Genomic DNA, 17,796 nt, shown 5'->3' on the forward strand with positions numbered 1-17,796 from the left:
GGAAACTGTGGCCTTAAGGAAACCTGTGGCCTTCCTGGTCCTTAAGTGCAGCCTTATGACTGAATCCAAATTGTATATAACAAGACCATTTATTTAAAAGGGTGCAGCAGAGAAATAAGAAGCTTTTCTTGCCTCCTTTGGTGCTTAAAAAAGAACAATCTTGAAATCAGAATGCCACAGCTCTCCCCCTCCCCCTTGGAAGGCATCTTCTAAAATGTGGGAAAAATACCTCTGGAGCCCCAGAGAGTTCCTCTGTTCCCAGATAACAGCTGGGCCTTGCTGTCAACACGCCCCCAAATATGTTCCTCCACACACCCCAAACTGTTTTTCCGGGGCTGTCACCTCCTGTCATGGACGCATCCACGCTCTGTGAGAATGCACCTCCCGTCCCCACAACCAACAAATCGCAGGTCTGCATTCTGTGCCTGCTGCCGCCTGCCACAGCCTCTCCTAGGGAGTCATGATTGCCCCCTACAATGCATCTGTCTTGCCCGTCAGGCGTGTGTGTCACCTGTGAGCACAGATTCTGGGCACAGACTACCCGGAGGACGGTTCAGCACACTTTTTCTATAGACAGGGCCACTGGGTAGTAAATACAGGGTCTGGCAGACGTAACATCATTGGGTGCTTGAGTATGATATTGTTATGTTGCAGAATTACATGCAAATAATGCAAATTACAAATAATGGCAAAAGGAATGCTTACCTGTCTCAAGCTGCCAAGAGGCTTTGCTCAGTAAGATTCCTACCCAGGAGCCAGGAACGGTGGCTTATGGCTAGAATCCAAGCAACTGAGGTGTCCTGTAGGAGCACCTAAGGCCAGGAAGTTGAGACCAGCCTGGGCAACAGAACAAGACCTGTGTCTCTAAAAAAAGAAACAGAGGCCAGGGACGGTGGCTCATGCCTGTAGTCCTAGCACTCTGGGAGGCTGAGGCAGGTGGATTGCTTGAGCTCAAGAGTTTGAGACCAGCCTGAGCAAGAGAGAGACCTCATCTCTAAAACTAGCCAGGCATTGTGGGGGGTACCTATAGTCCCAGCTACTTGGGAGGCTGAGGCAAGAAAATCCCTTGAGCCCAAGAGTTTAAGGTTGCCATAAGTTTTGATGCCATGGCACTCTACCAAGAGAGACAAAGAGTGACTCTGTCTCAAAAAACAAAACAAAACAAAAAAAGAGAAAGATGAAGCTCTATGCCAACCTTTTCATTATATAAGCATGTAATCTATACCAATCTTTTATTACAAAATTGTAAACATTTAATTCTGTAACATAACAATATCACGCTCAAGCACAAAAGGGCAATCCCTCTGCTGGACCCTGGGTTTTAGTCTCTTCCCTCTGCCAGACCCTGTGTTTTAGGCTCGGTAACAAGTATTCTCTGCCTTTGTATGTAACAGCATGAATGATATGTAAACCAAAGGGTGTGGCCACGTTCCAATCAAATGTTATTTATGACACTGAAGTTTCAATTTCATACCCTATTCTCGTGTCTCGTGTCGAGCTATTATTGTTTTTGATTTTTTTTCCAACCATTAACTAATGTGAAAACCATCTTTACCTCACAGACTTACCTCATTTTGCCACCTCCTGGCTTAGATTCATAACCCGGCATCACCACCTAGTAGCCATAGGTCCTCTCTAACCCTCAGCATCCTCCTCCATAAAATGGGGATAAGACCTATTTCGGAAGGTCCTCATGAGAATTAAAACCTGGCACCGAATAATCGTTATTTAACTGTTAATTCATACTACTCTTGTATTGCCTTCTTCCCTGGACCTCTCAGGTCCTCAGTGTCACGGGACTCAAGTTCACCTCTGACCCTCTCCTCGGCACAGGGTTTGCAGGAGTATGAGGAATGGAAATGGGGCAAGAACCCCACCATCGTGGAGGCACTGGAGGAGTTCCCGTCCATCCAGATGCCCGCCACCCTGCTCCTGACCCAGCTGTCCCTGCTGCAGCCTCGCTACTATTCCATCAGCTCCTCCCCAGACATGTACCCGGACGAAGTGCACCTCACCGTGGCCATCGTCTCCTACCACACGCGAGGTGAGTGGAGTGGCTGGGAGGCCTCCTGGTCTGCATCTTTCCACAGGAGCCCTCTAGAAGCCTCCCCACACCACCGCCCACCCTCTATGTCCCAAATCCCCTGCTCAAGACCAGGAAACTGGGGGAAGAGGCAGCAGGTGAACTGTCCCAGGGGCACAGACCCTGAGCTCCCTTTTAGTCTCTCCATCGCCTCCTGGCCCAAGGCAGTGACTAGAACAAGCCACCCCTACGCCTTCTCTGGGAGAACTCTCCACAGCATCACCCTCAGCTAGTTGTAGGTCAAATCACTCCAGCTCTGCTCTTGTATTTTCCCCATTAAAATGCACCGTGCCCAAGAGAGCTCTGAGACCAGATCCCAGCAAGCCACCCAGAGCACCTTTCAGAGGATTTGGTTCCAACCCACCCCTACCCAGCAGAACCCCCAGGCGGTTGTACAGGCACAATATACAGTGTTCTGCTTTGGAGGGAGCAGCGAGGAGGCTATGATGGGGGAACCTTGGGGACAGTGGGTGACCCAGGCCACCTGGGTTATTCTGCTAGATGGAGAAGGACCAATTCACCATGGCGTATGCTCCTCCTGGCTCAACCGGATACAGGCTGACGAGGTGGTCCCCTGTTTTGTGAGAGGGTGAGTAGCCAGTGGAGAAAAGTGAGCAGGTGCGTGTTGAATCTGCATATCGATGGCATGATTTGGGGTAGGCGGACCAGCCTTTAGGGGGTTAGAGAGATGACAGTTCACACAGGATGGAGACCAGTGTCCTGCATTACTACTCCAAGTTGTCAAGGATGCAGGATCATAGGACAGAGTGACACGGCAAGCTGGCAGTCAAAGGCAAGTTGATGCAACAGCTATTTAACAAGGATGTGTACCGCACTAGATGCGGGGGCAACTGTGGAAAGTCAGGCACATATAGTCTCCACCTTTGTGGAATTATGGGCTGTGAAAATTTCTATCCGAGTCCTACAAGTCACCCTGAATCTGGCCCCAATATCTTAAAGATGGTGGAAGAGCCAACCGTCCCCATTAATTAGAGGTTTCCCCCCAACAATAAGGTTTAAAGGGTACACCAGAGCCCATTACAGGAATCTGCATCATCACTGAGAAACTTCTGGACCTCAGCAGTGGCTTCAGACAATCATTTTTCCCAGCCGTTGAGGTTAGAATCTTCACAGCAGGGTCCACATACTATTGGCAACACTGTGGGGTATTTCTGAAATAGAGTCCTGAGTCCAAACTTACTGCACCGTACAAGAATCTACACTTGTAGCATCTCTGGGTGATTCTTTTATGCACAGAAGTCTGTGACTCTCTGATTTAAAGATTTCATGGACAGTTAAGTGAGTCGTTGTCAAGCCAGAGTGGTCCCCGCCCCTCACACAGGACATTTGACAGCGTTTGAAGACTTTGGGGTTGTCACAACTCAGGGACCAGGAATGTCACTTGGCATCCTAGTGTGCAGGACAGCCCCGCAACAAAGGAGCATGCAGCCCACACAGGACAGTGGTGCCAAAGTAGAGAAGTGCTGGGTTGAATCAATCCCACTGCCCTCTGTGATTTAGCTCAGCACCAAGGACAACTGGGGAATGGAGCAGTAGCCAGGATCACGAGGAACTCCCATTTTTGAAATTTTGGAATTCTCCTAATCTGTAGGACTCCCACCCTGAAAACAATTCTTACCTGCCTGCCCCAGTTGATGAACTATGAGTCTCATTGTGTGTCTACTCAAGATGGCCACCTGGTCTACCCAGGACTCAACTGTACTTGATCAGACTTGAGCTCTGCAAGATTTCTGACTCTCTCTCTTCCTTGTCCAGTGCACCCAGCTTCCACCTGCCCCGAAATCCCCAAGTCCCCTGCATCTTGGTTGGCCCAGGCACCGGCATTGCCCCTTTCCGAAGCTTCTGGCAACAACGCCAATTTGATATCCAACATAAAGGTGAGTTATACTCCAGCAGCCAGCTGATTCCTACCCCCATAGATCTGAGGGAGCTCAGCTGTGTCACAGCAGCCCAAAGAATAGTGGCATTGTCTCTCCATCACATCACTGCCTGGGGAGGGCCAGGGAATGCAGTACCAATCTGCCCCCAGGTGAAGTTCATGGGGTAATTCAAACACCTGTCCAACCACATCTCCCACCCAGCTTGTCCCAGGGCCTGAAACGTCTTCCCCACAGGATGTTTCTTGGGCTGTTAAAATGTGGCCCACTCAAAAAAAAAAAAAAAAAAAATCCAGAAGCCCAGAAGGGATAGGCTTTAGTCCTTACCCAGATGGATGTGTTTATGTGGCTGTCACAAACACTGATATTCACAAGCAGGCCTTGCTGTGCGAGAGACACAACATATCAGCTCTGAGAGAAGGAGAGGGCGAAATAAACCTACAAATTGTGGTCCATATCAAACACGAAATTACTGAGCACCTAAGAAATGGCAAACACTGTTGTGTCTCCAAAAAATAATAATAATAAGGACGGCGCCTGTGGCTCAAGGAGTAAGGCACCGGCCCCATATACTGGAGGTGGTGGGTTCAAACCCGGCCCCAGCCAAAACCCACAAAAAGTAATAATAATAATAAACAAAGAAGAAGAACAAAAGAAAGTTAAAGAGGCTGTTCATCTTCACACAGAGCTGAGATTTAACACCAGGCCACCAAGCTCCTGAGTCTGGGCTCTTAGCATTACCCAATGGCGGGGGCTGCTGAGTAGCCTGAGGGGGTTGGAGGGAGAAGGAGGGATTGAGATCCAGGGAGGGGAGGTCTGCCAAAGTCTGAACACATTTACTTCCCTCTCCGGTGCGTGCGTGTGTGCACGTGTGCATCTGTGTGTCCCGTGTATCTGTGTGTGTGCACATACCCATGAGCCTCTGTATACATGTTGCACACTTAGCTCCCAGATCCTCACCCCTGGCCCCTCAACTATCCCCCCAGTCCCCCAGTGGCAGAGCCATTGGTGACTTGAGGTCTTCCTGGTCCCCAGGCATGAGTCCCTGCCCCATGATCCTGGTCTTCGGGTGCCGGCAATCCAAGATAGATCACATCTACAGGGAGGAGACCCTACAGGCCAAGAACAAGGGGGTCTTCAGAGAGCTGTACACGGCCTACTCCCGAGAGCCAGAAAAACCAAAGGTAACCCCCAGCCCAGCCGGACACACACCCACACTGGTACACACACTCGTGTGAGTCCACACTGGTGCAGCCACTCTGAGAAACCCCCTGCACTTATGCCTTCTGATACCCTCTGCAGAGTTCCTCTGTGAATCAGAAAGCAGGCAGAGGGAAAATATCTATTTTAAATATTTAACGGCCCACATTTTATGATGCCACTTATATGCAATACCCTGAAAGGGCAAATCCGTGGAGACAGAAAGCAGATTCGTGGTTGCCAGGGGCTGGGGGGAGGGAACTGCTCATGGGTATGAGGTTTCCATTTGGGGTAATGAAGTTCTGGAACTAGGTAGGTGATCGTTACATAACATGGTGAATGGTACTTAATGCCCCTGAATCGTACACTTTGAAGTGTTTATGATGATAAATGTGATGTGATGTGATGTGTTACCACAATAACAAGTGTTACAAATGTTTAAAAATAGGAATTTTAAAAATTATGTATTTACCAGCCCATGAGAGGCAGGACCAATCAGAGAGAACATGGGCCACAGGACTGGAGCATGGTCCAACTGGATCTTGGGGGACAGGGGAGTCAGGGGATCCCAGGGAAGCAGCCAGAACACCTGGGGGGGAGGGAGGTACTTACCGTGTCCAGGCAGCGGCTATTTGACAGCAAAGTGGAAGGGTGTCAATATTAATATCACTAATAGCTGGAGCAGCCACGCCGAGATGTCCCAGCTGAGTGTCAGCCTCACTGGACAAGTTAAAGACATCCTGAGTAGACAGGACACATTCCCTGGAGATTGTATTAGACACTCCGGTGCCCTCCTCATGTCCTCTTAGCCCATCTTTCTCCAGCTGTCACTGTGGCAGCCCTTCTCCTCAGCCCTGTCACTTGCTATCTGTCCCAGGGCTTCTTTGGCTCTCTGTTATAGGACATCTGCAGTAACCAGCCCCGTAGCTAGATGTGTACAGGTGTCAGTGCCCCATGGGTGTCCACTGGCCCCCAGCAGGAAGGAGAGGTAGTTAATGTCCCCCTCTTATGCTCCTCCAGGGGCAGCTTTGGGGAACACTTGCCTCGGCTCCCTAGGGGGTCTTCAGCAGAGTCGAGCTGCAGGTGCCCCGAGTAGGAACTGGTGCATTCGTATACCCCCAGACTGACTTGCCCACCCTCCCTGGGTCACACTTCCCAGTCCCCCACCCAGGGTCCCTGGGATCACACCTCACAAAACATCCTCCTTGCCCATAAGCCCCTGAGTCATTCTCTGCTTTCTGGGGAGGGCAGACACGAGCCACAACTGGTACATCACATGTCCCGCCCCTTCTCACTGCTCCTCTGCTCCCTGCAGAAGTACGTGCAGGACATCCTTCAAGAGCAGCTGGCTGAGGCTGTGTACCGAGCTCTGAAGGAGCAAGGGGGCCACATTTACGTCTGTGGGGATGTCACCATGGCCGCTGACGTCCTCAAAGCCGTCCAGCGCATCATGACCCAGCAGGGGAAGCTCTCTGCAGAGGACGCCGGTGTGTTTATCAGCAGGCTGAGGGTGAGTAACAGGCTGGCTTCTCGGATTCCCCTTCTGGCATCCAGTCTCCTGTCTCCTCTTCCTCATCCCACCCGTCTTAACACTTAGGAGAGGCAGGATGGTGTCCCTGCTCCCATTTCTGCACTTATCACTGGGGGTAGAGGATATAGGTGGTCCCAAACAACGGTTAAGAAAGTAGGAAGGTGCATGTGTGCATAAATATTGTTGGAGGCTGTGGTATATGAAAATAAGTAGGTGAACCTGGAGACAACTAGACAGAAACTATCCTAAACCAATTTGTCCTACTCCCAGAAGCTGCAGTACTGCTCTGTACAGTTGTACAGGTTGGGCACTGCACAAAAAGATCTGTCCCAGGGAAGTAAGTAGGATCTGAAAACCATCCTACACTTGACTCTCAGCCTAAAGGAAGAACCTTTTCCTAACTTGCCCAAAGGTTGAGTAGAAGCTAATGGCAGCCCAGCAACAACGTCATAACTGTGTGACCAACCATCCTAAATAGAAAACACTGAGTCCCAGACCTTTAGGAGTGATTCTGTCCTCCCTGCCTCCCTAAAACGAGCAGTGATCAGACATCAAATATCCTAACTGCCCCTCAGTTCTGCCAAAGCTTCATAAAAGGTCAGAGGCCACAAGCCATTTGTCACTTGGGCTGCCTTTCAAGGCGTCCGAGGAGGTTCTTCTCTTTGCTTATTTGTTTCTGAGCAGAGTCTCATCTCCAGATCAACTGTGTCTCCGCCTGGGGCAGCCATGTGGGTGTTCCCTGAGCGCTGACAGACGGTTGCTCTTTCCTCTCCTCTCTGTGGGTCTCCGTGGGCTATGACATTTCCACTAACCCCAGCTTTGCCCAGATCTGAACTTGCAGGAGCAGCTGGAGGACGGAAAGGGGAGAATGGGGAGGTTTCCATTTCACCTCATCGATTCTTCCAACCTCAGAAGCCACAAAGCAGCAGAGCTGCTTCTGACAGCAACATAAGGGCCGTGTTATGTTCTCTGCCAACTGGGCTAGAGAGGCCCCAAAGGTGCCTTGGGGACACTGGTTTCAGCCTCTTTTCTTTAAGAACCATCTTCTTTACGTATATTCCATCCGACGGTGTCAGCGAAGTTAGTCCCCTCCGTCAGCCCTTGCCTGGCATTTGAGGGCTGTTTCCTGACTGTCTCTGCCCCCTAGGATGACAACCGCTACCATGAGGATATTTTCGGAGTCACCCTGCGAACATATGAAGTGACCAACCGCCTTAGATCTGAGTCCATTGCCTTCATTGAAGAGAGCAAAAAAGACACTGACGAGTAAGCTGGCTGCTGGGCAGGGGTGGGCAGAGCCTTGCCTTGGGGTCCTGATGGGCAGGGATGTCCTGCTTCCCACAGTGGGGTCCCCAGACCGGCAGCACCAACACTGTCTGAGGACACGTTAGAAATGCAAATGCCCGGGCCACCCCAGGAGTTTGCGTGCAGCGGTTTGCATTTCAGCTGGGGAACTGCCCTTCTCTGAGCGCCCCTGGAGAGCGTAGGTGGGAACACCTGCTTTGGGCGCTTGCGTGCTGGCTCCTGTCTGAGCGCCCCCTAGTGGTGTAACGGTCCCCTAGTGGGAAATAGTTTGGTGATCTTTCTACCAAGCAGCTCCCTCAGCCCCACATTGCTGAGGGCTTTCTCGTGTGTGCAGATTACAACTCATAATGAGTTTGATACTTTCACTCAACCTCCAGAAATCGCTGGAAAGAGGGCGGCGCCTGTGGCTCAAAGGAGTAAGGCGCCGGTCCCATATGCCAGAGGTGGCGGGTTCAAACCCAGCGCTGGCCAAAAACTGCAAAAAAAAAAATTTCTGGAAAGAGTCTGAGGCACCATGAGACTGGGATTGAATCTCACTATTTAAACCTTACTGTAAGTCCGTGACACGCCACCTTGTAATCCCCCTGCCCAGTTCTGTCCCCCCACCTATTCCCTGCTGCAGGACACCTGCACGCCCATTGCCTTAAATTAGCTGGGAGGTCAGCTGCTCAAGACACATGCTACTCACTTCTTTTTTTTGAGACAGAGTCTCATTCAGTCACCCTGGGGTAGCTCACAGCAACCTCAAACTCTTGGGCTTGAGCAATCTTCAAAAGACAGCTGTGAAAACACAGCTTACCGAGTAGCTGAGACTACAGGCGCCCACCACAACACCCAGCTGATTTTTCTAGTAGAGATGGGTCTCACTTTGCTCAGGCTGGTCTCCAGCTCCTGAGCTCAGACAGTCCACCCTGCCCCAGCCTCCCAGAGTGCTGGAGTGCTGCGATTACAGGTGTGAGCCACCATACCAGGCCTCCTACTCACTTCTTAAACTCAGCATCTTCATTGTTTTCTCCTTAAGACAATCACAAAAATGTAACTGTTGTGTCCAGTGGGCTACATCATTCCCTTTAAGATCATAGCTACCTTGGTTGTCAAAAGGGAGACCCTTTAAATATCTGTCCTCCCAGCCATGTGTATTGGTGAGCAAGCATTCATTTATTTATTTATTTATTCATTTGAGACACATCCCTGCTACGTGCGAGGTCCCATCCAAGACACTAGGGCCACACAAGAAATGAGAGAGATGGGGCTGGAGCCCAGAGGGTAGGCGGCTTTCTCTGAGTCCCTTGAAGGAAAAGGGTGGCCTTCATCCTCCTAACTAACCCTCCCCACTTCTCCCCCCACAGGGTTTTCAGCTCTTAACTGGACCTTCTTGCCCAGATGGATGCAGAGTGGCCACCCCGAGTGCTGCAGCAGGGGTGGCTGCAGGTTTTGTAAGCGCGGACAGACGCTGCTGACCCCGTCCTCCAGGACCCCATGTAGCCCTCACTCTGCCTCTCTCATCCTTGTTGCTGTGTCCTGGTTTTTCTCCTCTGGGTTCTTGCCTCTCAGTGGTTTCCTCGGCCCTCCTGGGTATCCTCCTTGAGTTTTCCTGCTGCAATGCAATGCCTTTATACTCTGTGGTGGCTCTTACAAAACTCTGTTCCTTCCCCCTCTCTCCTGCTGACAAGGGCACACCAGGGGTGCATGAAACCACTGGAACGTGGCTGCCGCTCCTGTTAGGCCTTGTTCTCTAGGGTTCCCCTGGAAGGGCTACAGGCACTGGACACAAGTTCTCTGAGCCAGTCCCTTGGCCACTGGAGTCCCCTCTTCTCCTTTTTTATGATGATGCTTTGGTCACATGTGTGGGTGTATGTGTGTGCGCACGCGCACGTGTGCATGTGGTGCCCGGTCCCTTGTCTGTCTTCTTGCCTGTGCAAATGTGTTGATCTTAGACATGAGTCCACTGCCTTTGTTGAAGAACCTTCAGTGCCAAGAAACGTGCCCCTGGCCCGTATTAATTCCTCTCACATACATAATCAAGGGTCCACGCTGGTGTCCCTGAAACACTTGGGAGCCCCCTAACTGTTCTGGTTACAAAGGATCAGGGCCCCTGAACATGGATTCGACTTTGGGGAGGCTGAATATGATGATTAAGAGGGAAATCTCCCAACAAAAGCGGCAATCCCAGAATTAGATGCACTTAGATTCCAGCACCAATTAGGGGAGCCCACTGGAAAATGAACCTGTTGGAACAACTGGGCAAATCCTTCCCCAAACCTCCATCCCAGTCAGGACCGCCTGATGTGGCCACATCCATATCCCCCGCCCCTCCACACCCCAGGTCCCATCCACAAGGTCCAGAAGTAACGTCACGGGAGTGTGCTGGAAATAAGGGTCTTCCCACTTTGCCACTGGGTAACTTTGGACAAGTCACTCTTCTCAGTCTCCCTAGGTCATGCGTGATCAGCCTCAAAAATAAGAATGGGCTGACAATACCAAGGAAAAATGTGATTTTTTTAATTCCCTAAATAAGGTGTGTTTCTTCACCCTTGGGGATAAAATAATGAAAACCAGTTTAAAGTGGATCAGGTTGGAGAGAAATTCCTTACTGAGGTACTACCCCGTGGCTTCTTTGGTAGGAAACACAACTCAGGGTGCCATGAACCTGGCCCTTAGGATTGGGGGACTCTAAAATTGATCCCCAGATTTCTGTAACCTGGTAGAATCATTTTGGCAAATAAATGACCCTCAGCTCAGATAAAAAATGAGCCGCAGAGTCTTCATTAGGAATTAGGGCTGGTGCAGTTTTTCCCTAGGAGGTACCATGTTGAGTTGACCCTTCTCAGAATATACTGCAGGAGGAGTCTCTGTCTAAGCCTAAGTGCCACAAGCCAAGGTCAGGCAGTACCCAGAAAGCGCCAAGAAATTCTGGAGGCCCCCAGCCTACAGGGATCGCCCCTGGGTCCCCAAGGATGGAAAAGAAGTATTCAGCCAGGTGTGTTGGGCTCCACTGTGTCCAGTCTCCATCAAAGAGAAATTGATCAATGCTTTCCTCTCCAAATCAAGCTTTAGGCATGAATGATTTTCTCATCACCAAATAAATATTAGGAGAACTTACTATGTGCCGGGCACTCCTTCCTACATATCCCTGCCCTTTCAGTAGCAGACAGAAAAATGAAAACATTGCCCAATTTTGTCAGGGAATCCAAATAAATAATTATATAACCAGGATTCATCTTTCCTCTCAAGAAAGATTTTTTCATATGTATAAGTAAATACCTTTCAACCCAACATGAGCTGCTTCATGACTCCTGGCTAGAATATGGGAGACCGGTCTGATGTGTTTCTCTCATTTGCCAGAATTCCTGATATCAGAAGGCCTCGCTGTCATGAGTAGCCCATCAAAAGAAGAGGCCTGGGCGAGTCCAGATTTAGAATTTAGCTCAGATCCAGGGTGGACAAATACTGCCCTCTTGTGGTAGTTTTTAGATCAGGCCCACGTAGCCAACGAAAGGTGCAAAGATGGGATAAAGCAACAGGTGAGCAAGATAGAGTGGACTGGGAATTTGAAGGTTACCCAGAGGTGGCCCATTTGTTTCCCCTTTGCCAATGAATCAGCAGCTACAATGCCATTTCACAAAAGTGAGTTTGTCCAAGAAGAATGAGATGCCTACTGAAATAGGGAAGCCAAAATATCATGCTTTCCTATCGTCACTGTGAATCTGGTTCTCACACCTGTGTTGCAAAGGAACAGACGTAGTTAAGCTTCTTGGGAGGAGTGAGGGCCTCTTGTGGTTCCTTGGAGTGAGACAGCCAGGCGTATTTTGCGGGAAATGCTTCAGGCCCACCAAAGTGGAGTTTTGGAAGCTGAGCTAGGTACAAATCCTGGCTGTTTGTGCAGATGACTGTGAACTGATTACCTGACCTCTCGCAGTCCGTATAACAAGATGGATGGAATGAGACAATGCCCACAAAATGCCCAGTTATAGTAGCTAGCTCTAAAGCTGTCAAATTTTAATTTTTCACTGAATACAGAACGTGCCTTGCTTCCCTGGTGTGCGGAAAGCAGCGTGGAGGGCAGGGCTCAGCAAAGCCCAGTTCCTCTCTTGTAGGTTAGAATCTGGTGGGGAGAGACGCCCTTCTAAACCCCTAAATGCCTGGTGTTTGAGAAATGGGTGGGGTTTTACTGGTGGATTTTGAAAGATCAGAGTTTACAGGAAGAGGGGAGAGAGAGAGGAAAGGCATGGACAGGGAGCATTTGGGTAAGTCAAGGCTGGCTTTGCAGGACTGGAGAGGGGGGTGGAGGTGAAAGAACACCCGGGCCAGACAGCGGGGAGAGGTGAGGAATTTAGACTTTATTGGGCAGGGAGTTCCTAGTTCCTTAAGAGCGTTTTTCCAAAGGTAATATTAAGGTGAATGGAGTCATGCTTGGGGAATAATGTTCTGCCCACAGCATAAGGTGTGGCTTGTTGAGACACTGCCAGGTTGTTGCTGTCACCAAGACTTAGGCAAGGGAAGGAGCAGGTGTTGTGATAAAGAGATTCCAGAGCATGAATCAATAGGCCTTGGTGCCCCATCTGCTGTGGAGGGTGAAGGCAAAGGAGAAATTGGAGTCTTGCTGTAACTGAGAAAGGGGTCTCAGGAGGAAGAACAGGCTTGAGAGAAAAATGTTCCCAATGCTGACATGAGAGTCAGCTTCTCCGGAGTGGACAGGCTGAATCCTTCCAAGGTCCAGCCATGTCTAGATGCCCTGGTCTGAGAACACAGGATCCTCCTGCCAAATATGCTCTCGGCAGCCACCTGCTTTCGGCTTCCAAAGAAGTCAGATTTTTACCCTAAGCCCAAAACAAACAAGAGGTGTTCTCACTTCGCCCACAGGGCAGACAGTCCTGCCTGGTGGGCACACCAGATGCTAGAGCCCCTCCCTCCATGGTATCAGCCCCCATGCAGCCTTTCCTGGTGTATTCCCACCTCCAGCATGTCACTGTGCCCACCTTACCCTCAAAGCCTCTGAATCAACCAGGTAGTCTGAGACTGCCAGCAAGTGACAAGGAGAGAGAAACCCTAGCTGAGTGTCCTGTATAAACCATCTATACTCTGTGTCTGTCCCCAACCTGCACTAAGTTCCCTGCATTCAAATGTCCTGTTTGGCTCAATGGAGAAAATACAGTTCTGAGAGGCTGAGGGAAGGGGCCTGCCTCCTAGAGAGACTGAACACAGATACAATGTATTTGACCTTTGGGGGTGGATGCTGGCCTGGCCTCTCTTTCTCTCACCCCTCAATCACAGCCACTCCCTACCTGATGGCAAAAGGACCCCAGATGAAAAGCTGCTTCTTCCCAAACACTTTCAGCCAGGGAAACTGTGTCAGTTTGGGGTCTGTTTTCTATTAATACTTGTCAACATGCAAGAGGGTGGACAGGAGTCAATATGCCTTAGTTTGTTTGTGAGTTTGTTTCGTCCTGGAATATCCAAACAGTTGTGGACAAGAAGGGAATTTCTGTCTAGTCCGAAACAGAGTCCCCAGTGCACGAGCTGGCCCTGGCAGGCAGGAGCCGATCTGCCTTAATGCACTGCCCCTTGGAGTCTTTTAGAAAATGACTCTAGGACATCAAAGATTCTAGATTTGACTCCTAAGCTCTAACCGACTCCAGGCCGGGGTCTGTCAACCTCAGCCCTGTTGGCATTTTCAGTGGCTACTCCTTGGTTGTGGGGGACTGTCCTGGGCATTGTAGAATGTGGAGCAGCAACCCTGGCCTCTACCCACTAGAGCTGGTAGCACACTCTTGCCAGTGTGACTGCCAAATGTGTCATCAAGCATTGGTCAATGTTCCCCCCTTGGACTTCAGGGTCAACAGCATCTCTGATGGCTGCCCCAGGATCTGAAGCAAACTAGCAGAGCCTTCCTGAGCCCGATGGTGGTTTCCTTCACCTGCTGCTGAGACTCGAAGGTTTTTGAAGGGAGAGGGGAAAAGTGCGTTTTCACAGACTCCCTCCCAAGCCTGAGGATGGCAGCTTCATTTCTATCCAATGCTGTAGCCTTGGTGTTGGTTCTGATTGAGACCGGCTGAGGTCCAGAGCTCTTGCGCTGGGTCCGAGGCCACCTCCCACTCTGCCTCTGCGGTTCGCACCACGTTGTCCTTGTGACTGTAAGCCCCAGTCCAGGCAGTGGTTTTCCAAAGGCCCAGAGAGCTGCGCTGCTGGGCACCCCACATCCCTGTACCTGTAGGTGTCTATTTCCGGGGTTGGGGAAGCTGGGACAGTGGGCAGAGCCGGTGTCGCATCTCACCACATACACACATACACGCACACGCACACGAACACGCTGTCAGAAACTCAGCCGTCCCCCTACCTCTGAGCTCTCGATGCTGCTAATCTCTGCCAAGTGTCCCTGTGCTCCAGCACCGTCCTTAAAGGACTGATGCCCGCCCCACGCTCTTTGCGAGGTTGTCCCGGCTGTGTTCGTCGCATGCTCTTCTTCTGTATAGCTCTCATCTTCTAATTTTATGGGATTCAACACAAAGTCTACTTATGCCTGTTTGCATTATGGTTAAAACATTAAAAAGTGGATTCAATTTGGCTGGCTGCAGTCTTTTGTTGACCCTCACACCTTTGCCCACCGTGACAGGTCAGGTGCCCCAGGAGGGCTGCTCAGGGGCAGAGTTAGAAGGAAGCTAGCTCATAAGGGGGTGCTCTTGGGAAAGGAAGGGGAGAGACAGGAGAGAGAGGACGGGGTGGGGGAGGAGGTCTGTCTGCTCAGAGGCAAAGGGAATTCTAAAGATGCCCATTCAGAGCTGTCCCAGTGTGGGACTAGAGGCTGGGTTTTTTTATCCCTCCATCAGTCCATCTTGGGCCAGGCAGCTCTCTCCAATGGAAGCCACCCCTCAAGGGGAAGACCTCTGCGGGCATTCCCAGCAGCTGGGGGAATAGTTCTTGGTTCTTGGTGCAGATCCGGGTGGCACAGCTGAACATCCCCTCTGCCCTCCTCCCCAACACCAAAGGCCCTGGAGAAACTATCCTATCCTTCCTCCTCCACCTCACAAGAATGTTTTGATGCTTGGAAAACTGAGACACAAGGAAATTAAACAGCTTTTGCAAGGCCTACACAGTTAATAAATGTTAGAGATGGGATTTGAACCCAGGCTCAAGAATCTGCCTTCCCATCCACCCCAGGCTGCCACTAAGACACCCAGACTGTCTTGGTTCAAATCCTGGCTTCCTCTGGAAACAGGGGTGCCCATCCATAGCCCCAGCTACTCAGGTGGCTGAAGCAAGAGGATCACTTGAGCCCAGGAGATCTTGCCACTTGCAGAGAAGACCCCATCTCTTAAAAATAAGTGAAAGCAAAAACAAATCCTAGCTCTTCCACTTGCTAACTGCAACTTTGGATAAATTACCCAAATTCTCTATACCTCCATTTCTTCGCCATAAAATAGGCTATGATTGTTTCTACTTTATTGGTTTGTGATAGGATTAAATGGGTTAATATATATGCAATGCACTTAGGATAGGATAGGATAGGATGGAGTGGAATGGAATAGTAGAACAGAATAGAATAGGTAAATAAACTAAAGCCCCAGCTCTGATTCTTTCCAACTTTCTCAGGTTTGTTGGTTTGTTTGTTTGTTTCTATTCTAGGAATGTAAACAGCCCATCTTGAAGCTTTTTGAGACTTAAGCACTGAGTTCAGCACCTGCAATCAGGGGGGTTGCTTCTTTGTAAAGCCAATTCCTGGACATCTCTCCCACCAGGAAGGCCGGGACACGTTCATGTTTAACCATCTCCCCATGTGACTCATATACACACTGGAGTTTTGATGGGCCCAGCCTCAGAGGTGGCTGGGGACAATTTAACATTATGTGCATCCCAACCAAATGGCTTCTGTTGCCTGGCAACCAGGTGACAATTCCAAGTTTACAAGGAATCCAAGCCTTCCCAAGCACAAATAGAAAGGAGAAGCAGGTGGGAGATGAAGTAGGGTAGAGGGAGGGGAGGATTAAAAATATTTTTTTAAGTCACTACAGATCAATATAGAATACGGGCTTCACAGTCAGTGACATGGTAAAAATGTATTTATTATTTTTTATGTTATCCCATCACGAAATCCCCAAGAGAACAAAAACAGGGGAAGTATTTACAATCTGATGGAGTTTAACCCACATCACTAAAAGGAAGTCATTTTAGTGATGGCCTCTAGAGGGAAATGAGAGATTAAGTTAATCAAATTGCAGAAGATTTTAGACCCGAGTAGCTAGTTAAGTGATTTTAAAAAATAAGAACTAAAACAAACACAACTCACATTCTCTGCATTACTAGGTTTGAGGTGAGGGGATACCGCGGTGAGTGGTCTCCTGGCCTCCCCATACCTGGGTTTTCTCCACGAGGACATGGAGTTGCTATGAGCAGCCTCACACTCTCCACTCCTTCCTAATTTACCACGTCCAAGAATTTGGAGATCTTCAGCTCCCCGCTCCTTCTCTTTCGTTCCCTTCCTTGTCTCGGTTGTTGGGATGGGAACAAGGAAACCAGCTGCTGAGTGTGAGAACGCCTCAGGGCCAGGGACAGACTCAAGAATGTGCAGGGTCCACCAATTAAACATCAAGCAGTGAATAAACAAGTCGGCTTCCACATGAACACAGTTACTAGTAGGAAGCTGCTGGCAGAATCTGCAGGGAGAGACAACTGTTTCTTTTTCCTCCAGAGCAGGTGGCATGGCCTTTCTCGGAAAGCACACACTGCCCCCAGATCGCCCTTCCTCAAACATTCCTTTCTTTCCTTTTTTATTTTTTGGAACAGTCTCACTTTTCTGCCCTTGGTAGAGTGCAGTAGTGTCATAGCTCGCAGCAACCTCCAACTCTTGGACTCCAGCAATTCTCCTGCCTCAGCCTCCGGAGTAGCTGGGACTATGGACGCGTACCACAATGCCCAGCTATTTTTAGAGATGGAGTCTGGTTCTGGCTCAGGCTGCTCCTGAATGCCTGAGCTCAGGCAATCGGCCTCCCAAGTGCTGGGATTACAGGCCTGAACCACCATGCTCAGCCGGAAACGTTCTGTCATGGCTTTGCTGGGTGCCACCAGGGATCAGAGGCAGGAGGGCCAAACCTTTTGGGTAATAGGCGGTGCGTGCTCCAACCACAAGTGGCCCTTCTCTTCCACAGCTACATCTGAACCTTCTTTTCTGGGTTGAGTGATTCACCCCAACACTTCTAAGCACAGCTTCTATTCATATTTTCCTTTTCAGCCAGACACGGTGGCTTACACCTATAATCCTAGCACTCTGGAAGGCTGAGGCAAGTGGATTGCTTGAGCTCACAAGTTTGAGACCAGCCTGAGCAAGAACGAGACTCCGTTTCTACTAAAAATAGAAAAACTAGCTGGGCATTGTGACAGACACCTGTGGCCCCAGCTACTCAGAAGGTTGAGGCAAGAGGATCGCTTGAGCCCAGGAGTTTGAAGTTGCTATGAGCTGGGCTGACACCACGGCACTCTACCCAGGGCCACAGAGCAAGGCTCTGTCTCAAAAAAAAAATAATTCAAAAAAATAAAAATATTTCCCTCTTGCTAGCACTCGGAGAGGCCAAGGCCACGGCACTCTACCTGGGCGGCAGAGTGAGATTCCGTCTTCTGTCTCCAAAAATAACCATTTTCCTTCATGAAGGTCCTTTGCTTCTGCCACACACACACCCCCCACCTAGAAACATTTCTCCTCTCCGACCTCTGCTGACTTCATTCCTATTGCTGAGAGTTCAATTCAAATGCCCCCTTCACAGGTACCTGCCTCTGGCCCTAAACCA

The 17,796-nt window shown here is 49.9% G+C and overlaps 1 protein-coding gene across 1 annotated transcript in view; it reads left to right on the forward strand.

Moving 5' to 3' along the window:
* NOS1 (nitric oxide synthase 1) overlaps window positions 1–9,409 on the forward strand; it is a 109,528-nt gene extending 100,119 nt beyond the window's left edge. Inside the window, exons 23-29 of the mRNA XM_003789935.1 lie at window positions 1,834–2,044; window positions 2,585–2,672; window positions 3,860–3,981; window positions 5,017–5,165; window positions 6,497–6,691; window positions 7,860–7,978; window positions 9,367–9,409. Of these exons, the coding sequence (XP_003789983.1) occupies window positions 1,834–2,044; window positions 2,585–2,672; window positions 3,860–3,981; window positions 5,017–5,165; window positions 6,497–6,691; window positions 7,860–7,978; window positions 9,367–9,382 (900 nt within the window). The 3' untranslated portion in view covers window positions 9,383–9,409. The remainder of the gene's footprint in view (window positions 1–1,833; window positions 2,045–2,584; window positions 2,673–3,859; window positions 3,982–5,016; window positions 5,166–6,496; window positions 6,692–7,859; window positions 7,979–9,366) is intronic.
* The last annotated feature ends 8,387 nt before the right edge of the window (window positions 9,410–17,796 follow it).

Source organism: Otolemur garnettii, unplaced genomic scaffold (assembly GCF_000181295.1).
Source record: "Otolemur garnettii isolate 467f Iridium unplaced genomic scaffold, OtoGar3 scaffold00038, whole genome shotgun sequence".
Taxonomy (NCBI): Eukaryota; Metazoa; Chordata; class Mammalia; order Primates; family Galagidae; genus Otolemur; species Otolemur garnettii.